The sequence below is a fragment of the Saccopteryx leptura genome, chromosome 5 (assembly GCF_036850995.1).
Source record: "Saccopteryx leptura isolate mSacLep1 chromosome 5, mSacLep1_pri_phased_curated, whole genome shotgun sequence".
Taxonomy (NCBI): domain Eukaryota; kingdom Metazoa; phylum Chordata; class Mammalia; order Chiroptera; family Emballonuridae; genus Saccopteryx; species Saccopteryx leptura.
In genome coordinates this window covers 1704825-1732781 of record NC_089507.1, presented here as the reverse complement: position 1 = coordinate 1732781, position 27957 = coordinate 1704825, and the positions used below count along the sequence as shown (strand labels likewise).

At 47.5% G+C, this 27957-nt stretch overlaps 1 protein-coding gene across 13 annotated transcripts in view; it reads right to left on the bottom strand.

Annotated features, from left to right (window-relative positions):
- The window catches only part of ADD1 (adducin 1), a 98246-nt gene that overhangs the window by 17375 nt on the left and 52914 nt on the right, over positions 1–27957 (bottom strand). For all 13 annotated transcript variants that reach the window (XM_066386837.1, XM_066386846.1, XM_066386848.1 and 10 more), the window contains exons 2-9: positions 22660–22874; positions 17392–17554; positions 10407–10558; positions 6621–6701; positions 6233–6382; positions 4844–4987; positions 4639–4737; positions 3300–3476 (exon numbers count right to left, since the gene is read on the bottom strand). In XM_066386837.1, coding sequence (XP_066242934.1) covers positions 3300–3476; positions 4639–4737; positions 4844–4987; positions 6233–6382; positions 6621–6701; positions 10407–10558; positions 17392–17554; positions 22660–22854 — 1161 coding nt within the window. In that variant the 5' untranslated portion in view covers positions 22855–22874. The remainder of the gene's footprint in view (positions 1–3299; positions 3477–4638; positions 4738–4843; positions 4988–6232; positions 6383–6620; positions 6702–10406; positions 10559–17391; positions 17555–22659; positions 22875–27957) is intronic.

The following is a 27957-nucleotide window of genomic DNA, read 5'->3' as shown; positions in this document are numbered from 1 at the left end:
AAGGGAGGCAGACAGACAGACTCCGCATGTACCCGACTGGGATCCACCCGGCATGCCCACTAGGGGGCGATGCTCTGCCCATCTGGGGCGTTGCTCCATTGCAGCCAGAGCCATTCTAGCACCTGAGGCGGAGGCCATGCAGCCATCCTCAGCGCCCGGGCCAACTTTGCTCCAATGGAGCCTTGGCTGCAGGAGGGGAAGACAGAGACAGAGAGGAAGGAGAGGGGGAAGGGTAGAGAAGCAGATGGGTGCTTCTCCTGTGTGCCCTGGCTGGGAATTGAACCCAGGACTTCCACACGCAGGGCCGAGGCCCTACCACTGAGCCAACCGACCAGGGTCTGTTCACACTCCTTTGTATCCAGGCACTCCCTCACCCCTCTGGGCGCTGCCGTTCTTCGTGAGGCCTCCTTCATGACCCACCACTCCTTCAACACTCCCTAGCTGGAGCTGGTAGTGGCTGTTTTCATAACTGTCCTCAGGAAGACAGGTGTCTGCACTGGCAATTTTTCCATTTATGAGCATGCTCTGTTGAGGACTCAGCTAAAAGATGACTGTCTTCAAAAAAACACAACAGCTCTTAACTCAAGTTTACTCTTACTTAGAGAGCCAGGACTGGAGTAATCTCCATGACTTTAGGATAAACCACCCAGGACTCCATAAAGTCTTACCTTCCCAAGGTGTGGGTTTGTTCTCTATTCTTCCCTTTAAATGTTGTCAAGGTAAAATTAAGAGGCAATATGCAGACCTAAGACCTCTTACACGGCTTCTAGTGAAAAACATGGACTCCTGCCTTCCTTGAGACACTGGAACTATCTTGACTTCACGGGAAACAATTCAGCACTTCTGTGTGTATGCTGGAACGAACTCTCTCAGAGCGAGGGTCCTCAGCTGTCCTCTACCCTTCTCAAAGGTGAGCACACACGACTGATCAGAACACTAACTGAATCACGGACTGTAATCAGTGGTCACTGTCCAGTTTATTTTTTTATAAACCACATAGCCTTCTAGTATTAAAAATGGTAACATGCTCTCTGCATACGAAGGACACTGAGTAAAACACCCCTGTTGTAATGAACGTTTCCAGGGTCAGCCTTTCACCCTGATCTCCCTCTCGCCAGAGTTACTGCTCATTTTGATCTCCCTCTCCCCTTCCAGAACAAATGCACTCACAGTGGGCGGCTGCTGTGCCTCCCATCCTCTCTCCTGCGCCCCACTTGACTTCAGGAACAAGAGTGAGACAAGAGAGAGAAGGGCGGTAAGACTAGGCCCCCCAGCACTGGTCATACTGCCGAGCCCGCAAGGGCATCTGTCTCCCAGCGCTGACACCTAGGCCCCCGCTGCCCCTCACAAATCTTCTGCAGGTGTGTCTTCCCCGAGGGTGCACGACCCTGGCCTGACACCTGGCTCCAATGGCTCCTTCCATCTTCCAGGTGAGCTCTGTCCCTCTTCCTGCTCCCTTGACCTGGTCCAGCCGTCTGCCTACAGCTTTCATCACGCTAAGGGCACAGGGCACAGGTGCTGGGCTGCATACTGCAGTTTGTCCATCTCCCTGGCTAGGGCAAGAGCTATGTCCTGTTTCCGGCTAAAGGCTCAAGAGCAGATGGTCAGTAACTGCTTTGCATCTTTACCGAGCACGTGATATCAGAAGTTATGAGAGACTGCTCACTGCTTCCCTCACTAACCAACTCTACTCCTGAGGACACAGCCCCTGAGGACACAGCCCCAGAGCACACCCTAAACCAGATCTATGAATTCCTTTTGCTCCAAAATCTTTAAGAAAGTTAAACCTCCTGCAGCCACCCATGGCCTCTGTGACCTGTCCCAAAGTCGGGATGTTTTATGAGAGGGTGGACTGCGTCTGCCGGGGGGTGCACTTGAGAGCACTCAGAACAGGGACACACTCAGGACTGCAGCCCTCCCGGCTGCCTTGTCCCACATGCCAGGACAGGAGAAAGGACTCGCCCGAAGCCCATCTAAGAGGGCACAGTGCAGTATGAAAGGGTCCTGTCTTATCTGCAGTGGCTCTGACCCCACGGGCCTTGTTCCGAGGAGCCTGAAGACCCTGTCAGTCAAAGGTGGACCTGAGAGGTGCACCCCGACCCCCACCGCTGTGCTTCCAGCGCCACGGCCGCCTCTGCCGCCGAGCCCTCCCCCACCCAGCTCGGCCTGCCGCGCGTCCACCTCTCCTCAGGTCATTCCCAAGTGCCACCTACAGTTTTCTCCCGGATCTGTGCCCAAGGACACCGTCCCTCACTGAAACCGCCAGCACAGACCCCCCCTGCCGTGTGCACACAGTCCCTGTTCTGCCAGAGCTCCACCTCCATGGCACCCGCTCCAGGCTGGGCCCGGGTCCCTGCTTCAGGACGAGGGTCCCCACACAGAAGTCAGCAGCCTCTGTCGGGGGAACAGCCCTCAGCCCCTCCAGGCTGGGCCCGGGTCCCTGCCTCAGGACGAGGGTCCCCACACAGAAACCAGCAGCCTCTGTCGGGGGAACAGCCCTCAGCCCCTCCAGGCTGGGCCCGGGTCCCTGCCTCAGGACGAGGGTCCCACACAGAAGTCAGCAGCCTCTGTCGGGGGAACAGCCCTCAGCCCCTCCAGGTTGGGCCCGGGTCCCTGCCTCAGGACGAGGGTCCCCACACAGAAACCAGCAGCCTCTGTCGGTGGAACAGGCCTCAGCCCCTCCAGGCTGGGCCCGGGTCCCTGCCTCAGGACGAGGGTCCCCACACAGAAACCAGCAGCCTCTGTCGGGGGAACAGCCCTCAGCCCCTCCAGGCTGGGCCCGGGTCCCTGCCTCAGGACGAGGGTCCCACACAGAAGTCAGCAGCCTCTGTCGGGGGAACAGCCCTCAGCCCCTCCAGGCTGGGCCCGGGTCCCTGCCTCAGGACGAGGGTCCCACACAGAAACCAGCAGCCTCTGTCGGGGGAACAGCCCTTAGCCCCCAAACAGCTAGAACTGGCTGTGAACACAGATAACAAAAAATACTCCACTGACTGCTGCTCCGGAAGGCGTGAGCGAGAACGGGTGCTGAGCTGACCCTCTCCCCAAGAGCTGGTGACCCAGCAGCCTACGGACCGTAGAGCCAGGAGTGTCCATGCTTTTGTCTCCAGTGCATCCAAACTACGTTACCTTTAAAAAACAAAGACAACTCCTCCCTCTGCACTTCCTCATGACTGACTCCCAGTGAAACTGCCCTGGTGGTGTGTGGGGGTCTCAGGTGAAGTGCTGAGAACAGAGACACCACGGCACCCCCTCACCTGCCCTAAGAGCACCTTCGCCATGACGGGGAAGAACGTCCTTACCAGGTTGTCGAGCATCCGCATGAGGGCTTCGAATTCCTGCTCGCCGATCAGCCACTTGGGAGGCGACCCGGTGCCCTCCCCTGCGGGGGACTCAGGAGAACGGGATTTGGCTTTGTACTTCCCAGGGTCCAAGAGGACTAAGTTGTCCGGCCCTCCAGCACTGGCCATAGTTCGAACCTTTTCAAAACAAGTAAGCATTACAGTTTGAGCTCCTGACTGAGAGCATGGGAATGAGATGACTGAGAAGTCATATAAAAAGAAAGACAGGCAATAATTTGAAGCTGTTTTCTTTTTAGATGGAGCACCTGCTGCTTGCAGGGCCGGTTTCGCGGGGCGAAGCAGTCAATTTCTTCCAGCAGAGCTGGTTCTGCAGTATGCACGAGACACTCACAATAAATAAATTCTGTAAGAGGATGCAGAACAAGATGGAGTCTACAATCCCAGCTCTGGCACTTACTCCTGGAGCTGGGTTACCCTGAGCAGGATCTTTGTGGAAGGAGCACCCGCTATGAAGGCAATAAAGCAAGGTCATAGGATAGTCACTAGATTTGTTGTAGGGGAGGGAGGTGACTTTAAGTCCTGTGATCAGGCCCTGGCAGGGTAGCTCAGTAGAGCATGGTTCCAACACGCCAAGGTTACAGGTTTTGGTCCTGGTCAGGGCACATACTGGAATCAAGCAATGAATGCATAAAAAAGTGAAACAAGAAATCAGTATTTCTCTCTTGTGCACTCTTTCACTAAAATGAATTAAAAACACAGAAAGAGGTTTCAAAAGAAACCAAATCACTGAGTCTAAGAATGAAAAACGTAGAATGGACAGTGATAGACTAATCACAAGGTTATTTTCAGAAGTTTTTATTTAGCTTGACAAGAATATCAGGCAGGCCTATTTGGAGGAGAAACAGAAAATCAAGTACCTCTCATGAGCGTGTGAAACAGAACGGGGGACGCACTGCCGCACAGACACTGTCAGGGTGACAGCGGGGAGCACACCGGGTTGAGCCAGCCTGGCGCACAGGGCTCTACGGCCGGGAGGCAGTGTGCAAGTCCCTAGTTCTCTGTCCATTTCTTTAAAAGGAGCGCCAGGAGGGTCAAGTGAAACGCTGAGTAACAGCACACAAAGCACCCAACACCTGGGCTGGCACACACCAGTACACCATAGATAGTAGTGACTTACGTGTCTGCCAGCCTGAGTCACTGAAATGGCACTGCCTGGCCAATCCCCAAGTCCATGAGCTCAGATCTGGCAGAGACCGCTCAGGCTTGTCCCTGAGAAGTAGCACCAGAAATCTCCGGGAGCCCTGCACACAGTGCACGCGGACGGAACGGCAGCACCGACCTGGATCTCACACGCCACCACGAGGTTGTGGATGTAGTAGAAGGCCTCCTCCACGCTCTCACCGACAGACACCAGCCCGTGGTTCCGGAGGATGAGAACCTGAGTGGCAAACATGAAGGCTCCATGGAGCTGGACAAGGGCACTGACGCCTCTCCTTTCTCCTTGTCCCCTCCGCATGTGAACCCCAGATTACATGCCTACTGACCTTGCTTTTAGGCCCCAAGTTTTTCTGAATTAAAATCTTTTCCTCTTCATCAACCAAAATCCCGTGATAATCATGATAGGCCACTTCTCCCAGGGAAAGTGCCTCTGGGGAGATGGGCAGGAGCCCGCATTTCATCGCAGAGACCTAGAGAACACAGAGCAGCACTGAGTGAAGACACAACAAGAGTTACATGCTGACCAGGCGATGGCACAGTGGATAGAGCGTTGGACTGGGATGCAGGCGACCCAGGTTCAAGACCCCGAGGTCGCCAGCTTGAGCGCGGGATCATCTGGTTTGAGAAAAGCTCACTAGCTTGGATCCAAGGTCACTGGCTTGAGCAGGGGGTTACTCAGTCTGCTGAAGGCCCGCGGTCAAGGCACATATGAGAAAGCAATCAATGAACAACTTAAGTGTCGCAATGAAAAACTGATGATTGATGCTTCTCATCTCTCTCCATTCCTGTCTGTCTGTCCCTGTCTATCCCTCTCTCTTGACTCTCTGTTTAAAAAAAAAAAAAAAGAGAGAGAGAGAGATGTGCTGACTGATGTCATTTTCTTCTCTTTTCAGAAGGAAGTGAACCCATGAGCTTAAGACAAATGCTGCTTCTGGGCTTACTACCAATGCAGTTAAAAATGCAGTGCCCTCTTCTGACTCTCCCAGTCATGATCCAGCCTGGGCTCTGCTGGTTCCGGCTGAACCTCTGTAGGTAGCCATTTCCAGAACCGGACCTCTCCCTCCCACGCCTGGCCGCTCCCCCACAGCCCACCAGCACGATCCAGGCTCCTGCATCCCGCTGGCCCTCCCCTACGCCCACGGCACTTTTACTGACCACCCGTCCTGCCTGCCCTCTCCTCAAGCACGGGCTCTTGACTGCCCCCCGTCCTGCCTGCCCTCTCCTCAAGCACGGGCTCTTGACTGCCCCCCGTCCTGCCTGCCCTCTCCTCAAGAACGGGCTCTTGACTGCCCCGCTGGAGTTCTGCCCTCTCCTCAAGCACGGGCTCTTGACTGCCCCCCGTCCTGCCTGCCCTCTCCTCAAGAACGGGCTCTTGACTGCCCCGCTGGAGTTCTGCCCCAACAGCGTCAGTAACATGGAAGCCCGGCCTCCATCATCAACAAGCCGGCAGTTTCTAATCTGGAAGTCTAATGGGCGTTTTCAGACTTACAGGTTTTTCAGTATAAAGACCTCTTAAAAAGGAAAAAAAAAATCTTCTAAGGAAGTCAAACTAAAAAAATCATTTTAATCGAACAGTTAGGTTCATGGACTTACTGCAACAGGCAAGGCACATCCAAGGAAACATGCAGAGCCTGTCACTACACAGCGTTCACACTGTGTGCAGAGCCTGTCACTACACAGCGTCACACTGTACGCACCGCCCCAGCCACACTCACCGCGGCCCCTGCCGGTGTGTGGATGTGGACCACACACTTCACGTCTGGTCGCGCAGCATAAATCGCAGAGTGCAACGTGAAGCCAGCTTGATTTACTCCTAAATTAGTGCTTCCACGATCTACGATATCTCCTTGGAGATTGATTTTCACCTAAAAATAAAACAAAAATTTTCATGTCAAGAGGATTTCAAAATACCCTAACTAGAAAGTATTTAAACCAAAGTTTAAAGTGTTTATAACTATTTTAAAGGTTTCTTTTTGAGTTAATCACAGAACACAGAGACCCTCTTCTTCCTTGCGTGTTATGTGTCTAACGGGATTAGAAGGGGTTTAATTAAGTAGCATGACATACACATTCATCGTGCCCAAGAAGGAAGGGCATTCTTACCAAACTGGATGCAGTCACTTCACTGTAGAGAAGCCCAAAAGGTACAATGAGGAAGTGCTCCTGCTCAGCGCTCACTCTGGTCTGTGGGGACATGACTAAGTTAGCACGACATCTAAAAGAAATTATTTGCATCTCTTCCAGGCTACAACACTGGTCTGTTGAACATCTATACAATATAGAATATTCATTGTGGTAATTTATCAGGTACATAAAGTGCATCTTACAGTCGTGGTAATTAACTTTAGAAAGAAACAGCTGGTGGCGACTGAACCACTGGCATGTGCAAAAGAGGTGTCACTCCCTGGGAGTGTAATAATGAAAACCCAAGTTTACTTCTCAGTCAAAAGAGATTTGTGTTTAGTGCTCAAAACTGCAGGACAAGAACAATCACAAAACAAACGAGAGAGCACATACATCCCTGGCGTGTTTGCTTCTTCCACAGTACTTTTCTTTCCTCAACTCATCCTAACGAAACGGCACCTGCCACCTATCTGCAACGTACACAGATGCTAATAACAGAGCAGGAAAAAGATGAGTCCTGCCCTCAAAGAAATTCAGTTTAGTTTTCATAACTTTGGGATAGACTTACCAAAGCTATTTGGTTGGGATACATTTACTATTGAGTTAAGAATTCTGTCTAGGGTCAGGCAGGTGAAGTTTCCTATTTGTTGAAACAGCTTTGAAGCACTTAATCCAATTTCCTAACTAGTGCAGCGTCTTCTGTGGCAGAGCACGCAGACACACACATGGCTGTCTGGGAAGCTGTAGTGATAAGGATGCTCACCACTCTTTTGTGTGTGTGTGTATTTTTCCAAAGTTAGAAGTGAGAAGGCAGTCAGACTCCTGTATGCGCCCGACCGGGATCCACCTGGCATGCCCACCAGGGGGAGATGCTCTGCCCATCTGGGGCATCACTCTGTCGCGACCAGAGCCATTCTAGCGCCTGAGGTGGAGGCCATGGACCTGTCCTCCGTTCCCGGGCCAACTTTGCTCCAATGGAGCTTTGGCTGCGGGGGGGGGGGGGGGGGGGGGGGGATAGAGAGAAAGGAGGGGGGAGGGGTGGAGAAGCAGATGGGTGCTGCTCCTGTGTGCCATGGCCAGGAATCGAACCTAGGACTTCCACACATTGGGCCGATGCTCTATCACTGAGCCAACCAACCAGGACCTCTCACTTTTCCATTCAGCAAAGTCACTGAGTATCTCTGACATCCTGGGGCCAGGAACAGCAATGAGTGAATCCAAGCTGGAAAAACCTCATCTCTAAAACATCCTCTCCCACACTGAGCGGAGCTGTCTTCCTAAGGTTCTAGTACTCCACACAGAACCAGCTCCATCTACCATTCAGCTCTTAGACAGCAGAGACTGTCCCACTGCCTCTGTGTCTTCATGCCTGAATGTGCTGGATTACCTCAGTGGATTTCACTGAAGACACAGTCATAGACGACTTAAGTTAAAATCCTAGCTCCACCAAGAACAGGCTCTGATCCTTTGGGCACCCTGGGCTCCTGACCCACAGGTGGGGATGACGGCTCACATTCACAATGAAGGGCTCAGTCAATGGCACAGCCTGGCTATTACTGTCCCAAGTGGTGTAGGAGCAGTAACAGTAAACCATCACCATTGACAGGTCTGCTCTTGGTAAAACCCTGCTGCCCAGCTCAGAACACAACAGGCAGCTGACCTTGGCATGTACCTCCCAGGAGCCCCAGAGCCAGTACATCCAGTGACAGCTTGAGACGACATCAAAACATCACCAACCCAACCACATTCACAAGCAACACACTCAAGAAGTGCACGCAGCCAGCACCAGATCCCCGCTGAAGTCTCTGTGGTGTGGGCCCCTGCACAGCTGGTCCTCCAGGTGGGTGGTGACAGCAGCCAGCACCAGATCCCTGCTGAAGTCTCTGTGGTGTGGGCCCTGCACAGCTGGTCCTCCAGGTGGGTGGTGACAGCAGCCAGCACCAGATCCCTGCTGAAGTCTCTGTGGTGTGGGCCCCTGCACAGCTGGTCCTCCAGGTGGGTGGTGACAGCAGCCAGCACCAGATCCCTGCTGAAGTCTCTGTGGTGTGGGCCCCTGCACAGCTGGTCCTCCAGGTGGGTGGTGACAGCAGCCAGCACCAGATCCCTGCTGAAGTCTCTGTGGTGTGGGCCCCTGCACAGCTGGTCCTCCAGGTGGGTGGTGACAGCAGCCAGCACCAGATCCCTGCTGAAGTCTCTGTGGTGTGGGCCCCTGCACAGCTGGTCCTCCAGGTGGGTGGTGACAGCAGCCAGTCCTTGCAGCTAATTGGCCCCAGTGACGTGCCAATAGCAATCAAGGCTCAACTACAACAGGAGGGTGTACACAGTCCCCACAGGGGGTGCACCTCAAGTGCCAGGTTTGGGTGACCTGTGCCACTGGATCCTACAGAACACCAATTACATTAGGCTACTCTACCAAGCCTGGGAGACGCAGTGGCTCTACCTAACACACAGAAACACAGAGAGACTGCCAAAACAAGGAGACAAAGAAATATGTCCCAAATGAACACAACTCCAGAAAAATAACAACAAAATGGGGACAAGCAATATACTAGACATAGAGTTCAAAGCACTGGCTGTAAGGATGCTCACTGGACGTAGTGAGAGCCTCAGCTGCACAAAAAGCAGCAGTCAGAAATGAAGGGTACACTAACTGAAACGAAGGGTAATTTATAAGGAATCAACAGTACAGCAGATGAAGCTGAGAATCAAATCAGCAATGTGGGGTCCTGGCCAGGCTGCTCAATAAACAGAACATCATCCTGGTGCACAGAGGTCACGGTTTTGATCCCTGGTCAGGGCACATACAAGAAGCAATCAATGAGTGCACAGCCAGATGAAGCAACTAAGTGGAACAATGAGTTGATGCCTCTCTCTCTCTCTCTCTGTCTCCCTTCCCCTGTCTCTTTCTCTCCTTTCCTTTCTCAAAATCAAAAGGAAAAAAATCAGCGATTTGAAATATAAAGGAAAAAAACACCCAATCAGAACTGGGACACCTTCAAGCATACCAACATTGGCATCCTGGGGGCTGGGAGAAAACAGAGCAAGAAATTGAAAACAATTTTTGAAAAAATGAAAGAAAACTTCCCTAACTTGGTGAATAGAGTAGACATACAAGTCCAGGAAGTGCATGAACCTAAAGGGGCCCACACAGCCTGACCATGTGGTGGCGCAGTGGATATAGTGGATACACTATATCCTTTCAAACACAGAGGACCCCGGTTTGAAACCCTGAGGTTGCTGGCTTGAATGCGGGCTCATCAGCCGGAGTGTGGAGGTTGCTGGCTTGATCAAAGGATCACTGTTTTGGCTGGAGCCCCCTGGTCACGTATGAGAAAGCAATCATTTAACAACTAAAGTGCCACGACTTCTCATCTCTTCCTTCCTCTCTCAAAAAAAGAATTCAAGAAAATAGTTTTAAAAATGGCTAAAATTAGAGTAGCTATAGAAGTAAAATAAGAGATAGAAGGAAAAAAAACATTTCATTCTTAGGTTTTGAGGTATAAAGAATTTAAGAACTGACTATATTTTGGTAAATAATCATTAGGTTAGCATGCGAGAAAGGAGTTTAAAAGAACTCCTGTGCTCATAATTCTTAATTCAAACTGGCTATTTCCCAGATTATTACACTGTGCAGTCAGGAATCGGAAAGAAACTGTTTCAAGGGTTACTTCAGCTCAGTGGATTCCCCTTCTCCTAACCAGAAGAGGTGGGGCAGACACACACCACTCCACCATACCATTCAGTTACTATCCCACCCATACTCACTGTCAGATGATTATAGATAAGCTGAGACCACCCAAAGAGATCTGTCAGTCTGTAAAATGCTGCCAATTTACACCGCAGTAACTTCTCCCCTTTGTCGTAGGCAATCGAATCCGATCCTCTAAGGTCATTCACAGGAGTCACCATACCAAGACCTGAAATAAACAAGAACACAACTCAAAGATTTAATATTTCTTACCATACATAAATCAAACAATAACAGTTATGAGATATTAATCTTCCATACACCATAAAGTCAATCTTGAAAACCCAAAGGCTGTTTCATAAAGATCGTATTTCCCAAAATTAATATAATTAAATTGAAATCATTAACAAAAGGTAGCAATATTTTGGGGATGCAATATAGCACAACTCAGAAAAACTTTACAGTATTAAACATTTATTAGAAAAGAAAAAAAGGGCCCTGGCCGGTTGGCTCAGCGGTAGAGCGTCGGCCTGGCGTGCGGGGGACCGGGGTTCGATTCCCGGCCAGGGCACATAGGAGAAGCGCCCATTTGCTTCTCCACCCCCACCCCACCCCTCCTTCCTCTCTGTCTCTCTCTTTCCCCCCCGCAGCCAAGGCTCCATTGGAGCAGAGATGGCCCGGGCACTGGGGATGGCTCCTTGGCCTCTGCGCAAGGCGCTAGCTAGAGTGGCTCTGGTCGCGGCAGAGCATCGCCCCCTGGTGGGCAGAGCGTCGCCCCTGGTGGGCTTGCCGGGTGGACCCCGGTCGGGTGCATGCGGGAGTCTGTCTGACTGTCTCTCCCTGTTTCCAGCTTCGGAAGAAAAGAAAAAAGAAAAAAAAAAAAGAAAAGAAAAAAAGTTTTTTAAAGAAAGATCTGAATATCTACCTACCTTTTGGAACTAGAAAGAACAAATTAAATCCAAAATTAAAAGAAAAAAGAATAATAAATGAGTCAGTATAAAACAGAAAAAATAATAGAGAAAAAAACATTTAATCTTAAGATTAAAAATGAAATAAAATTCTGAAAACAAAACAAAATAAAATACCCCCAGATTCATCAATAAAACACAGTAATGACATAAGTTACAAATGTAAAGTAGAGCGGAGACATCACTACGTATCTTTCAGACATTAAAGGGATGATATAAACAAATATGTCAGCCAATATTTTTACCTCAGATAAAATAGACAAATTCCTTCAAAGACACAAGCTACCCAAGTTCACTCCACAAGAAACAGACATCCTGAGTAGCCCCACTTCCAGGCCCAGATGGCTTCACTGTGAATTGTAACACACATTTAAGGAATAAATAATACCAGTTTTACAAAGTCTTCCAGAATCCATTCCAATGGATTCTACCAGGCCCAGCATTACCATGACACCAAAAGGACACGGAGACACCGCATTACACAACATGACAAGGAAAAACAGGCCAGAACTCTCACGAACACCAACTAAAATGACAAGATTTAGCAAACAAGCCAGCAAAACATGAAAACAGTAACACATCATGACTGGGAGGGTTTATCTCAGGAATGCAAGGTTAGTTCGGCATCCAAAAACTGATTAATGTAATTCACCATATCAAACTGAAGAGGAAAAATCACAGAATCATTTTAATAGAAGCAGAATATCATTTCATTAAATTCAACATCCATTTGGGATAAAAGCTCTCAGCAAATTAGGAATGGAAGAGAACACCCTCAACTTGATAAAGGCCATCTAACAAAAAACTTACCATTAACAATGCAAAGATGTATACTCCTGCACTCTTACTGAATACTCTACTGGGGATCCTAACCAGTGCAATTAAGCAAGAAAAAGGAGAAATAAACAAACAAAACACACACATTAGATAGAAAGAAAGAAAAAAGTATTTGACTGCCTGATTCTACTTGTTCATGACAAAATCATACTCATTTAGATTTGATCCGTTTTTATCTGTGAACTATCTCAAGCATTCAGGAAAGTATAGAGAATACAAAGAACCACATAATTATCATCCTGATCAACACATCTCTCTTTTTTTTTTTTTTTTTTCATTTTTCTGAAGCTGGAAACAGGGAGAGACAGTCAGACAGACTCCCGCATGCGCCCGACCGGGATCCACCCGGCACGCCCCCCAGGGGCGGTGCTCTGCCCCCCAGGGGGCGATGCTCTGCCCATCTTGGGCGTCGCCATATTGCGACCAGAGCCACTCTAGCGCCTGAGGCAGAGGCCACAGAGCCATGCCCAGCGCCCGGGCCATCTTTGCTCCAATGGAGCCTCGGCTGCGGGAGGGGAAGAGAGAGACAGAGAGGAAAGCGCGGCGGAGGGGTGGAGAAGCAAATGGGCGCTTCTCCTATGTGCCCTGGCCGGGAATCGAACCCGGGTCCTCCACACGCTAGGCCGACGCTCTACCGCTGAGCCAACCGGCCAGGGCAACACATCTCTCTTTATAAATATTTTTACTGATTGATTTTAGAGGTAGGGGGCGGAGAACCATTGATTTGTTGTTCCAGTTATTTACATAATTAATTGGTTGTTTTTTGTATGTGCGGGAATTGAACCCACAACCCTGGCGTATTGGGATGATGCTCTAACCAACTGAGCTACCCAGCCAGAACTCAACCTTCTACTTTCTTGGAAGATTTTTCAGAAGACGGTGGTAGTGGCAGTCTAGTTTTGAATCTTAAATATCTATCCTAGCCCCACACAAAAAACTAACTAGTGCAACTAGGGTAGTAAAACCAAATAGCAAGGTTTTCTCTGGCACACTAGGTAACAAGGTAAGCCCAAGACCAAAAATGGAAGGGGCAGGGTTTTAACAAACAGGGCATGGTATCAGCATGGACCATCTGCCAGACTTGAGACTCCCAAAAGAACCAACAAGAACTCACTAGCAAGCTCAGAGGGCCAGTTTCAGAAGGGCAGCTGAAAATAGGAGGTGTTGTGCACACTTTAATCCAAACGAGCCACCCAAAACTGTCTTTCAGGACAAAGTCTCACACTAAGATATCAGTAGAAATCAGAACCCAAACTGAGTACAATAGCCCATCAAGTAAAAAAAAAGAGCCACCTGGTCTGTGGTGGCACAGTGGATGGAGGGTCGACCTGGAATGCTGAGGCCACGGATTCCAAACCCTGGGCTTGCCTGGTCAAGGCACATCAATGAACAACTAAAGTGAAATAAATATGAGTTGATAAATTATCATTCCTCCTCCCCTCCTCCCTTCTCTCTGTAAAATCAATAAATAAAATGTTAAAAAAAGAAAAGAGCAATCTGACCAGGCAGTGGCGCAGTGGATAGAGCGTCGGTCTGGGATGCAGAGGACCCAGGTTCGAGACTCCGAGGTCGCCAGCTTGAGCGCGGGCTCATCTGGTTTGAGAAAAAAAAAAAAAAAAAAGCCCACCAGCTTGAACCCAAGGTCGCTGGCTCCAACAAGGGGTTACTCGGTCTGCTGAAGGCCCACAGTCAAGGCACATATGAGAAAGCAATCAATGAACAACTAAGGTGTTGCAACATGCAATGAAAAACTGATGATTGATGCTTCTCATCTCTCTCCGTTCCTGTCTGTCTGTCCGTATCTATCCCTCTCTCTGACTCACTCTGTCTCTGTAAAAATAAATAAATAAATAAAATTTAAAAAAAAAAGAAAAAGAAAAGAGCACCGGGTCAGTGGATGGTTGGCCCAGCGCCCCAAGAGCTTTGGTTCCATCCTGGTCAGGGCACGTATGAGAAGCAATCAACGAGTGCACAACTAAGTTGAGCAATGACGTGATGCTTCTTTCTCATCAATCAATGAACGTGTGTGTGTGTGTGTGTGTGTCAGAGACAGAGAGAGGGACAGATACGGACAGACAGGAAGGGAAAGAGATGAGAAGCATCAATTCTTCGTTGCAGCTCCTTAGTTGTTCATTGATTGCTTTCTCATATGTGCCATGATGGGAGTGGAGGAATACAGCAAAACAAGTGACCATTTGCTCAAGCCAGTGATCTTGGGCTCAAGCCAGCGACCTTGGGCTTCAAGCTAGCAACCAAGGGGTCATGTCTATCTATGATCCCACGCTCAAGCCAATGACCTCGCGCTCAAGCTGGTGAGCCTGAACTCAAGCCAGCAACCTCCAGGTTTCAAACCTTGGTCTTCTGCATCTCAGTTCGACGCTCTATCCACTGCATTACCTGGTCAGGCTCAATAAACTTTTTAAAAATTTTTATTTATTGATTTTAGCAAGAGCGGAAGGAAAGGAAAGAGAATAAGACACAGGAACATAGATCTGTTCCTGTATGTGCCTTGACCGGAGATCAAACCAGCAATCTCTGTTCTTCAGGATACTCTAACCAATGACACTATCCAGCCAGGGCAATAAATAAAGTATATTTATATATAGAATTTCTTCAAAGAAGTCTTCCTTAGGAAAAAAAAAAAAAAAGAGCCCTTGTTAGATGGCTTCATTGGTTGGAGCATCATTCCTTTAAGGAAAAAAAAAGGTCCCCTTTTCCTATACAAACTGCACCACAAGGTAACCAAGCAGAGTTGAGAGAGTTTCCTTATATTGTATGTGTGTCGAGGGCTGACTTTCCATAAATCACAAGATATGAGATACCCAAAAGCAGGTTGTCTAAATCAGTGGTCCCCGACCCCCAGGCCGCGGACCAGTACTGGTCCATGGGCCATTTGGTACCGGTCTGCAGAGAAAGAATAAATAACTTACATTATTTCCGTTTTATTTATATTTAAGTCTGAATGCTGTTTTATTTTTTAAAAATGACCAGATTCCCTCTGTTACATTCGTCTAAGACTCGCTCTTGACGCTTGTCTCGGTCACGTGATACATTTATCCGTCCCACCCTAAAGGCCGGTCCATGAAAATATTTTCTGACATTAAACCGGTCCATGGCCCAAAAACGGTTGGGGACCACTGGTCTAAATGGTTTAGCACCAGGTTCCCCAAACGTGTGTGACAGGAAGAGATTGGTCACCTTTCCAGCCATGCCCCATTTCCCAGGGAAGTTCCTCTTTATAGAAATATTCTAAGTAATAAATATGGAAAAAGAAGGCCCTGGCTGGTTGGTTCAGTTGTAGAGCACTGGCCCAGCGTGTGGATGTCCTGGGTTCAATTCTTGGCCAGGGCACACAGGAGAAGTGCCCATCTGCTTCTCCACCCCCCCCTTCCTCTCTGTCTCTCTCTGTCTCTCTCTTTCCCTCTAACAGTCATGGCTCGATTGAAGTGAGTTGGCCCCGGGCACTGAGGACGGCTCCATGGACTCCACCTCAGGTCCTGAAAAATGGCTCTGGTTACAACAGAGCAACGCCCCAGATAGGCAGAACATTGCCCCCTAGTGGGCATGCCGGGTGGATACTGGTCGGGCACATGCAGGAGTCTGTCTGGTTCCCCTCTTCTCAATAAATAAAACAAACAAAAAAACCAAACTATAGATACAATTAAACTAAAAAGATGTCTCTGTTCCTTTTTTTTTTTTTTTTTTGTATTTTTCTGAAGCTAGAAATGGGGAGAGACAGTCAGACAGACTCCCGCATGCGCCCAACCAGGATCCACCCGGCACGCCCACCAGGAGGCAACGCGTTGCCCACCAGGGGGCGATGCTCTGCCCCTCCAGGGCATAGCTCTGTTGCGACCAGAGCCACTCTAGTGCCTGGGGCAGAGGCCAAGGAGCCATCCCCAGCGCCCGGGCCATCTTTGCTCCAATGGAGCCTCAGCTGCGGGAGGGGAAGAGAGAGATAGAGAGGAAGGAGAGGGGGAGGGGTGTAGAAGCAGATGGGCGCTTCTCCTGTGTGCCCTGGCAGGGAATCGAACCCGGGACTTCTGCACGCCAGGCCAACGCTCTACCAATGAGCCAACCGGCCAGGGCCCTTTCTTTTTTTGGTATGGCATTATTGAAATAAAATTTCCTTTATGTCTGACTAGAAGACAATATACAAGTAAATGTATTACTTTATGAAATGTCACAGGACTACATTAAGAATCCCTTGAAAATATGAAAACCTTACTGATAACCATTTATTTGACTTCATGATGGAGATTTGAGCTAGTAAATTAAATGTCTCTAGACCAGGGGTCTCAAACTCGTGGCCCGCGGGCCCTGCCCAACAATTTTGTGCGGCCGCAGACTAATCAAACTTCGTGGATTAGTCTGCGGGCCAGTCTGCAGGCCGCTCAAAATTGTTGGGCGGGCTGCATGCGGCCTGCGGGCCGCGAGTTTGAGACCCCTGCTCTAGACATTAATGAGATATCACTCTGGTGAATGTCAGTCAACTTCTAAGAGTTCCATGGAATGAATAGGTAAGCAACAAATGCCAGGTGACCTAATGGAAACCAGCACCTGATGCTGGTTACGCAGAACCATCAGAGCTGATTATAGCATTTCACGTCTGCACAACTCACTGTTCTTGGTTCATATTCTCACGTTCACCCACCCAACAGTTCCGTCTGGCTTTCTTTTGGAGTGTTTCTGTTTCCCACCCATTTGCACGAAGCAGTGAAGAATGGTGGGAAAGACAAGTTGGCCTGGCTAAAATGAGTTCAAGCATTATTTTTGCCTCGTTTAATTCACAGAGGATCTGAGAAGCCAAATAAAAAGTCATCTGCCTGAGAAAGAACAGTCTCATTGGCTCACAAAAAAGGAGTCAAAAAAAAAAAAGGAGTCCAAAACATTTCAGGCTTACAGACTATTTTTTTTAACATTTTTTTTTTATTTATTCATTTTAGAGAGGAGAGGGAGAGACAGAGAGAGAGAGAGGAGAGAGAGACAGAGAGAGAGAAGGGGGGAGGAGCTGGAAGCATCAACTCCCATATGTGCCTTGACCAGGCAAGCCCAGGGTTTCAAACTGGCGACCTCAGCATTTCCAGGTCGACGCTCTATCCACTGCGCCACCACAGGCCAGGCCAGACTATTTTTTACTGTAACTAAAACACATTAATTTTCAAAAAAGTCTTATGTATTACAACTATTTCACCTAAGAAAGCGTCAGGAAACTTTTCCTAGAAAACAGCAGCAGGTACAGTCAGGAACTACTCACTCATGTTCAAGGCGGCCATCCCTCCTTGTGGGGCTGCTGGGTAGACGTTTGGAACACTCGTGGTCATAAAATCTGCAATCTGTTGCAGTGCCAGCAGGCCAGTGGGATTCTTCCCCTTCTTAAACTGTTCCTGTATCATTGATTCCAACTCTTCACAGAAAGCCTAATATTAAAGGCAAATTCAGACAGTGAGACACCATTTCCTTTCTGTTCCTTGAGAAGACAAGGGTAGCTCTCACACAAACGGAGCTTCTGCTCGGTTCCGTCTAGTACTGCAAAGGTGAGTGGCTATTCTCAGACTGCTACTTGAAGCATAAATTGGTACATTCTTCATGGAAAGCAATTTAACAATTTAAGAGCTTAAAAACTGGACAGGCATTCTATTCCCAGGAGTCCTTTCTAAAGCAATAATCAGCACACGGACCTTCCCGACAATGGAATTCTACACACACATTCAACACGAAAGGCCAAAAAAAATCAAATGACATAAATTTGTTCTTGATATATTTGAGTTAAGATTATAAAGCAGTACAACCAGTTTTTATAAGAGCAAGTACATATGTAGACACAGAAAAAAACTAAAATACATCAAACGTTCACTGTAATTCTCAGTGATAGGATTACTAGTAACTTTCATGTTCTACTTTGTGCTTCTCAGTATTTTCTTCATAACACATTTTTTGAAATTACCTTAAAGTTGAAAAAGAAGCCTTAAAGCTTTCATCTTTTATAAATAATCTTATATTAGGCAGAAGTTTAATTTCGGTGAATGGCTATTTTAATATAAAATCACTACTGAAACAAAAAACACAATTTATAGTTTCCCCAAACTATACTGAAATAGTTTTTTACATATCATATAAAGAAATGAATCTTGTCAAGTAATTATATAGTATGTGAAAGTGTGAGCTTATTGATTATCCAGATCTGAGTATATGCACTCCAAGGGCCTCAGGATGATTTCTATATGAAACTTATTTCTAGTTTCTCATTGCTTAAGCTGAAAAGATCACCAAGGGACAGACTAAGTAAACCTATCACTTGAGGGAAAGAAGCAAACACAAATGCAGTGGTGTCAATTCAATGGCATCAAGGAGCGTCAAGAGCCACACACGATGCGACATAATGTCATACATCGTATTCGCATTAGTGAAAGAGGGAGGGAAACACTGCAGCTCTGACTGCAAGAGAGAAATAAAATAAACCACTAGACATGGTTATGGGGCCGTCTATGATGCAATACAGACTGCACTGATACAGATAGATAATAGATATGCACAGCTATAGATACAAAGAGAGACGGACTACTAAACCTCAGAGTGCAATGGGCACAGGGAATGAAAAAGCTGAATTAACACCTCCCTGCCTGCCGTACCAGGCAGTGGCGCAGTGGATAGAGCATCGAACTGGGACTCAGAGGACCCAGATTCGAAACCCCAAGCTTGCCGGCTCATCAGTTTGAACAAGGGGTCCCTGGCTTAAGCGTGGGATCATAGATATGACCCCATGGTCGCTGGCTTGAAGCCCAAGGTCGCTGGCTTGAACAAGGGGTCACTCTGCTCTGCTGTGGTCCTTGGTAAAGGCACATATGAGAAAGCAATCAATGAACGACTAAGGAGCTGCAATGAAGAACTGATCCTTCTCATCTCTCTCCCTTCCTGTCTGTCTATCCCTCTCTCTGTCTCAGTCACAAAAAACAACAACAAAAAACAAGAGTTCCCTGCCCTCATGGGGCCTCATTCTGAAAAATCTATTTATTTCCATGGTCTTCAAATCCACATACAAATCTAGGAGAAGCTCAATTCAATGTAACACTATAACCACTATAACATGTACTACACACGCTACACACTATAATTCAATACAGTGTGTATATAATATATGTATATAATATAATGACAATACATACCACATGTACTACATACATACTATACACTGTAATGCTACATACATATACTACCTACATGTACCACACACACTAAACTATACTGTAATTCAAAAACCATACAGTTCAACACACACAGAAGTACCAGGCACTAAGCATATAGAAATAGAAAAGATGGTCCTTGCTATGCAGGAACATAAAGCTTAATAAGGAAAACACAAGCCTTGGTCGGGCAGTTCAGTGGATCTAGTGTCATCCTGCCTCGTGTGCCAAGGTCACGGGTTTGATCCCTGGTCAGGGCACATATGAGAGGCAACCAAGGAGGGCACAACTAAGTGGAACAACGAGTTGATGCTTCTCTCTCTCTTTCTCCCCTCCCTTTCTCCATTCCTCTCTCTCTCTGATCAAAGGAAAAATTAAAACACACACACACACACACACACACACACACACACACACACACGACAGTACATTCTGTTTCGGTAACATCCCAGATGACCTGTATGTACAGTACGGGTCTAAGCTTAACAGTGACCAGTGATGGCCTGTGAGCCACCCATCTGGATCCCAATGACCCTGTGTGCTTCCTTGGTCCTAGCTCCTGATGGTTCAACATCTACACTCTCACCTCTCAGCTTCCTGACTGTTTCTCCTCCAATGACCCTGTCATCCAACTCCCCTGGGCCACCCACCTCCCCAGTCAGCTCTAGACCTGCTCATTCCTAGAAACTGGGATGTCTTCAAGCTCAGAGCCACGCATGTGCTCTCCAAACAACTTCTCCTGGCACCCAGCTCACTCCTTCTTCAATCCCATGGTGACCCTAAAATCTTTGCTGCGCCCCTTACCTTCCCTGTGTGCTGACCCCCCGCAACCATCTTAGATTCCTGGTTGAACACTATACTCATTTCCTTGCCTACACCTACAACTCTTCCCATTTCACTGGGCACAATCCCAGCACTGGTTAAATTCAACTCTTCACCCCTCCCACTTAGGCTGCTGAACGTGGCTGGAGGAGAGACAGAAGACAGGCTGTGTGTCACTGTAAGTGCAGGACCACCGCCCTGAGAGCACCCTCTGCACGAGCCCCGCGACCACTCTTGGTCTCCAGCACCAGGTCTGTTACTGGGAAATGAGCCCAGCCTTCCCAGGCTGCACCCTCATGTTGCGTCTCCACCCCGGGGCCCCGGGACCCCATGCTGCATTCAGACAGGTAACGGAAGGGGCTGACCTGGCACAGTGCCTGATGCACACACGGTGCTGGGGGCTTAGACCCTGCACTCTGTCCCTAGGGATTCTTACTCGTTTCCTGTCGCTTTTATGTAGGACAACTGCTCTAGCCAACAATCTAGATGTTGTCCTGACTCTTTTTTCCTCCTATCACCTCTCTTGCTCCTATTTATCCCACACTCAAAATAAAACTCCAACCCTGGCCTGATAGCGTTAGAGCATCGTCCCAAAGTGCAGAGGCTGCTGGTTCCGATCCCAAGTCAGGGCTCCTTCAGGAACAGACTGATATTCCTGCCTCTCTCCCTTATTCTCTAGCTAAAATTAAAAATAAAAAGAACCTCAGATGTGTCCACCTCTCTCCAGTAGCGCGGTGACTCACGCCACCAGCACCTCTTGCTTAGAAGACAGCTTTCTGCCCTGCCCCACAGGGTGCTCTCTCTCTCTAAACCAAACCCAGAAGGAGCTCTGTAAAATATGAATCGCCTTTCCTGTCTGCAGCCCTCCAACGACTCTGTTGTCCTCTAAAGGTGACATGGACTCCCGGTCTGGGCTCCTGCACCCTCCAGGACCCACTCCCACTCCCTCTCCCTCTCCAGCCCGGCTGCACCTCCCTCCCTGTCTCTGCTGTGCTTAAACACACTGGCCCTCCTCAAGCTCGTCCCGGTCCCAGGCATGCACATGCGCTCCTCCCTCAGAGGCTTCTACTAACCGAGTCATACAAGACCCACTCATCCACCTGCTCCCAGCACTGCTCCTGTCTGTCTGTACTGTGCACCACCAGCTCCCCCAGTGCAGTCTGAGACCTGGTCTGGTGCTCACCCAGGCATCACACATGTCAAAATTCATCAAGCTGTACAACTGAGATCTGTGTACTTTATGATACGCCTCAGTCAAAAGTGAGTAATAATCAAACAAAAAAATCAAGAGTTAGAGGCCAGGCCTGGTTGATCAGGGCACATAAAGGAACAGATTGATGTTTCTGTCTGTCTGTCTTTCTCTAAAAAAGAAAAAAACAAATAAAAATTTTTAGAATATGTATTTTTAAAAAAGAGGCTAGTTCCTTGAACACATGAGATAATGAACATTATTAATACAATGATTCCATGACTATCTGCCAATGGCACCCCAAAATATGAACAGAATAAAGGACAGAGCAGCAGAATGAGGCACACAGGGCAGCGGCATCCACATGAGAAAACGTAAAGACAGCACCCCTTAGAGAAAAAAAACACAAAATGCCGATCAATCAGTAAGTCAGATACGGCAGCGGCCTACCATGGACCCAGCACCAAGCTAGGTATCATGAAGGAAACAGTAATTTTTAAAAGGTGCCAATAGGCCTGGCTGGGTAACTCAGCTTGTTAGAGCATCATCCCAATACGCCCAGGTTGTGGGTTCAATCTCTGACCAGGGCACATACAAGAATCAATCAATGGGCCCTGGCCGGTTGGCTCAGTGGTACAGCGTCGGCCTGGCGTTCAGGAGTCCCCGGTTCGATTCCCGGCCAGGGCACACAGGAGAAGCGCCCATCTGCTTCTCCACCCCTCCCCCTCTCCTTCCACTCTGTCTCTCTCTTCCCCTCCCGCAGCAAGGCTCCATTGGAGCAAAGTGGGCCCAGGTGCTGAGGATGGCTCTGTGGCCTCTGCCTCAGGCGCTAGAGTGGTTCTGGTTACAACAGAGCAACGCCCCGGATGGGCAGAGCATCGCCCCCTGGTGGGCATGCTGGGTGGATCCTGGTCGGGCGTATGTGGGAGTCTGTCTGACTGCCTCCCCGTTTCCAGCTTCGGAAAAATACAAAAAAAAAAAGAATCAATGATGGCATGAATAAGTGGAACAACAAATAGATGTTTCTCTCTCTCTATCTGCCCCTTCTTATTCTAAAAATTAGTAAATAAAAGATGTCAATGAATAAACAGACTCTGAAAAGCAGTGAGGGTAAAAATGAGAAGTAAACACCTAGTCTCCTGTGTGGCACTGAAGACCTTCCTTCATTGTGTCCAATAACTTGAACTAAACTGAATTCTTTCAACAGCGACACACACCCGAGGCACTGGTTTCCTGTGCTGTTCAGACAACCTGAGTGTGACACACCCAGAGCCCCAGAGCTAACGCACGGGAGGAGGAAGAGGACACTTGGAGAAGAAGCTGCTCTTACAGGACTCTGCAGAATCATGGACACCCTCTTCTTCTGCTCCATCATGTTGAAGTCCTGGCGAAGGTCAGGTGCCATGTTCCTCTCTCGCAGGTACTCTGGATTGTTCTCATCCACCCTGTCGAAGTACCTCTCTTTGTGAGGGGCCGTGGTTGGGGGTGGTGAGGTCACCACGGCGGCCTGAGTATCACCATTCATCGCACAATCTTTCTAGGTTCCTACAGAATCAAAATGAAAGGAAGTATTATTTGTGAATCAATATGCAATAGCATTTCATAAGAGCACGTCAGCCTGATACACACATCTTCAGCGTGAGGTCACTCTGACTGGCTGGCCAGCTGGAGCCATCCCTTGTGGTTTCTCTGTGGCCACTGAGGCACACGGCTGATCAGCTCACTCCCACCCTTCCACCAGTCAATGGCTTTTCTTGTCCTTGCCATTGTTCCTCAGCAGACAAGAGAACAATCTAACAAAGCTATTATGAACTCTGACAAACTAAAAAAGTAAATAGTAAAAACTTCATTACAAGATGGTTTCAAACCAGGACACTGTCCACACCAACAGAATCTGCCAACAGGAACATACTTCATTTCTGGAGAAATTTAATTTGTATAGTTTTCCCAAAGAGAGTATCAGCAGTAATTGTGCAAAGGATGCTCTGAACAGATCAACAGGAGAGAAGCTGCTCACATATCCATCCACACAAATAAGAAATGACTCTCATCAACACCACCATTTTGGTTCAACAGTAGGTACCGAAAATGTCACGTGCTACTTTATAAATAGCCTAAAAAATGCCAAAAGGGCACAAATTTAAAAGCCTAATATGGCTACCTACTTTACTTTCTTTTTAATCCCAATCTTCTTTTTAAACCCCAATCTTTTATTTGAAATAATGTTCAAACATACTAAATTATGTTCATCTTTACCAAATTTCTAAACAGAACATTTAGTAATCATAGAAGTAATTCAATTTTGCCTGACCTGTGGTGGCGCAGTGGATAAAGCACTGACCTGGAAATGCTAAGATCACCAGTTCAAACCCCCTGGCTTGCCCGGTCAAGGCACATAAGAGAAGTAACTACTACCAGTTGATGCTTCCTGCTCCTCACCAATACCTTCTCTCTCTCCCTATATCCCTCTCTTTCTCTCTAATAAATCAATAAATAAAATCTTGCATGACCAGGCAGGTGGTGACACAGTGGATAGAACATTAGCCTGGGACGCTGAAGACCCAAGTCCAAAACCTCGAGGTTCCTAGCTTGAACACGGGCTCACCAGCTTGAATGCGTGGTCGCCGGCTTGAACATGGGCTCGCAGACATGATCCCATGGTTGCTGGCTTGAAGCCTAAGGTAGCTGGGTTGAGCAAGTGGTCACTGGCTCAGCTGAAGCCCCCCAGTCAAGGCACATATGAGAAACCAATCAATGAACAACTGAGGTGCTGCCACTATGAGTTGATGGTTCTCATCGTTCTCCCTTTCTGCCTGTGTGTGTCTCGCTTTAAAAAAAAAACAAAACTTAAAAGTAATTCAATTTCTATTGTTTCTATACAATACTGAATGATAGCTTTAACAATATACATACAATATTTACTGAGTATCTCTTATGTCTAGACACTATGCTTTGCAAAAAAAATTAAATTGGCAAGAAAGTAATTTGTTTTGTAGTATAAAATAACATTTTTTTAATACAAAGAATAAACTTTAATCAACTATATATTTTCCATTTTGTTCAATGACCTTTTGACTTCTTTCTTGCAGCTTCATGATTCCGCGCTCATAGAAATTTTGGTCCTTATCAGCAAAGAACTGAACTGAGTCTGATTTAAGGTCATCATCATTTGTGAAAGTTTTACCATTCAAAGAATTTTTTTTTTTTTTGGTATTTTTCTGAAGCTGGAAACAGGGAGAGACAGTCAGACAGACTCCCGCATGCGCCCGACCGGGATCCACCTGGCACGCCCACCAGGGGTGATGCTCTGCCCACCAGGGGGCGATGCTCTGCCCATCCTGGGCGTCGCCATGTTGCAACCAGAGCCACTCTAGCGCCTGAGGCAGAGGCCACAGAGCCATCCCCAGCACCCGGGCCATCTTTGCTCCAATGGAGCCTTGGCTGCGGGAGGGGAAGAGAGAGACAGAGAGGAAGGCGTGGCAGAGGGGTGTAGAAGCATATGGGCGCTTCTCCTATGTGCCCTGGCCGGGAATCGAACCCGGGTCCTCCGCACGCTAGGCCGACGCTCTACCGCTGAGCCAACCGGCCAGGGCTACCATTCAAAGAATTTTATTTTGTTTTTTGTGACAGAGACAGGGAGAGAGACAGATAGGAGCAGACAGACAAGATGGGAGAGAAATGAGAAGCATCAATTCTTCCTTGCAGCACAAGTTGTTTGTTCATTGATTGCTTTCTCACATGTGCCTTGACCAGGGGGCTACAGCAGAATGAGTGACCCGTTGCTCAAGCCAGTGACCTTGGGCTCAAACTGGTGAGCTGAGCTCAAACCAGATGAGCCACACTCAAGCTGGCGACCTCGGGATTTCAAACCTGGGTCCTCTGCATCCCAGCCTGACGCTCTATCCAGTGTGCCACCACCTGGTCAGGCGCATTCAAAGAGTTTTGCAAACTTTGAAATAAATGGTAATCAGATGGTACCAGGTCAGGGCTGTATGGGGGATGCGACATCACTTCCCAAGCAAGCTCCAATAATTTCCCACGAGTTACTAAAGATGTGTGAAGCTTCGCATTATCATGGTGGAACATAATTCCTTTGTAATTTGCAAATTCTGGCAGTTTTTCTTTGATTGCTTCATCCAATTTCATTAGTTGTTGACAGTAAACATCTGAATTGATCATCTGGTTTCTTGTAAGCAGCTCCAAATACATAACACCTTTGTAGTCCCACCAAATTGATGGCATGACCTTTTCTGATGTAATTCAGCCTTAGACGTGGTTTGTGCTGGTTCATCATGCTCGGACCATGACATTTTCAAATGATGTTACTGTAGACGACCCATTTTTCACCACTAGTGATGATTCTTTTCAAAAAAGGGTCCGTTTCATTGTGCTTGAGATGCAAATGCCAAATATTGATTCATTGTGTTAAGTAAATCTTTTTCAATTCATGTGGAACCAACTCAAATATCGAGCTTCTTAGTAAGTCCAAGACATTTTAAGTGATTTTCAATTGTTGTGTGCGATACATTTAACCTCCCTGCAATCTCTCGAACAGTTATATGATGATCCTCTTCAATTATGGCTTTGATTTGGTCATCAACTTCAGTAGGTCGACCAGAACATTGGTCATCTTTTTTTTTTTTACAGAGACACAGAGAGAGTCAGAGAGAGGGACAGACAGACAGGAACAGAGAGAGATGAGAAGCATCAATCAGCAGTTTTTTGTTGCGTCACCTTAGTCTTAGTTGTTCATTGATTGCTTTCTCATATGTGCCTTGACCGTGGGCCTTCAGCAGACGGAGTAACCCCTTGCTCAAGCCAGCAACCCTGGGTCCAAGCTGGTGAGCTTTGCTCAAACCAGTTGAGCCCGCACTCAAGCCGGCAACCTCGGGGTCTTGAACCTGGGTCCTTCCACATCCCAGTCTGACGCTCTATCCATTGCGCCACCACCTGGTCAGGCAACATTGGTCATCTTTGAGTGAAAAATCTCCAGAACAGAATTTTTAAACCAATTCTGACACGTGTGTTCTGTTATGCAATCAACAACATAAACTTCACATATCTTTTTGTGGGCCTCAGCAGCTTTCTTTCCTTTACGGAAATAAAATAGTAAAATATGCCAAAAATGTTCATTTCTGCACTCCATGTTAAAATTGACCCTAAACTAACAGCTACAAACAAAATTACACACAATTTGCTTCTAAAGTAACCTAAATGTGACTGATAGAAAATGTCAAAAGGAAAAAAACCATAACACTGACAGAAGTCCTTCAAAACAATTACAACGCTATGTGTGACCTCCAAAAATACTTTCTTGCCAACCCAATAATTAGACAGGGTCCTCGCTCTCAGGAAGCAGGACGCACTTAGAAGGCCAGAGGTATTGTTTCGAACTGGGAGGACTGGGATTCCAAGGAAGGCGATCTGACTGCAGAACTTTTGTTCTTAAACTCTCCAGGCGTCCCCAAACTATGGCCCACAGGCCGCATGCGGCCCCTTGAGGCCATTTATCTAGCCCCCCACCGCACTTCTGGAAGGGGCACCTCTTTCATTGGCGGTCAGTGAGAGGAGCACTGTATGTGGCGGCCCTCCAACGGTCTGAGGGACAGTGAACTGGCCCCCTGTGTAAAAAGCTTGGGGACCCCTGCACCAGTGGTAGGCAACCTGGTCCTACCACCCACTAGTGGGCATTCCAGCTTTCATGGCGGATGGTAGTGGAGCAACCAAAGTATAAATAAAAACATAGATTTAACTATAGTAAGCTGTTTTATAAAGATTTGTTTATTCTGCCAAACTTAGCGAAAATCCGACATAAAGTACTTGGTAAATAATTATTATTATATGCTTTAACTTGCTGTAACTCTGCTTTATAAATTTTATAAAGTTACTTCCCTACTTTATAAATCACCATTACTGTGGAACCAGTGGGCGGTTAGAAAATGTTACTACTAACAGAGACACAAAAGTGGGCGGCGGTAGGTATAAAAAGGTTGAATACCCCCGCTCTAAGCCATACTGTAAGTGATGATGATGACAGTGGGTGGCAGCATAAGTGGGGAGGCGGGGGGCTTCCCCAAAGGGATTGGAAGAGATGGAACCAACGGCACATATGCAAAGGCTGGCCTTAACAGGAGGCCCCAGCCGAGGGGCTGGCACTGTTAGCTTTTTAATATGCACACACAGGGGTGGGCAAAAGGAACTTTACAGTTGTCAGTAAAAGAAACAGTTAATTCTTGCATTATTACTTATTAATTATTGTATTATTTTCCACACAAACAACTGTAAACTTACGCTTGCCTCACCCTATAAGTCATCCGGGAATCACACTAAGATAAAAACTTAGACTCAGTAGGTCTGGGTGGGGCCTGAGATTCTTCACGTCTCATGATATCCCACGAGACTTAAAAGCCACTGCACCTGGACCACAATTTGAATAGCAAGACTTTAAAGAATAGTTTATTTACAAAAAAAATATTTTCTGTTATCAAAAGCCAAAGATTCAATTTAAGAAAACAACCAATTTGTATACTGCCCTTCTGGAACCTAAAGATACTATAGAAACAATAGCATGCTTAAGTGACTGTGTCAAGGACTGAGAGGCAGGTATGAAAACAATACGGACTAAGAG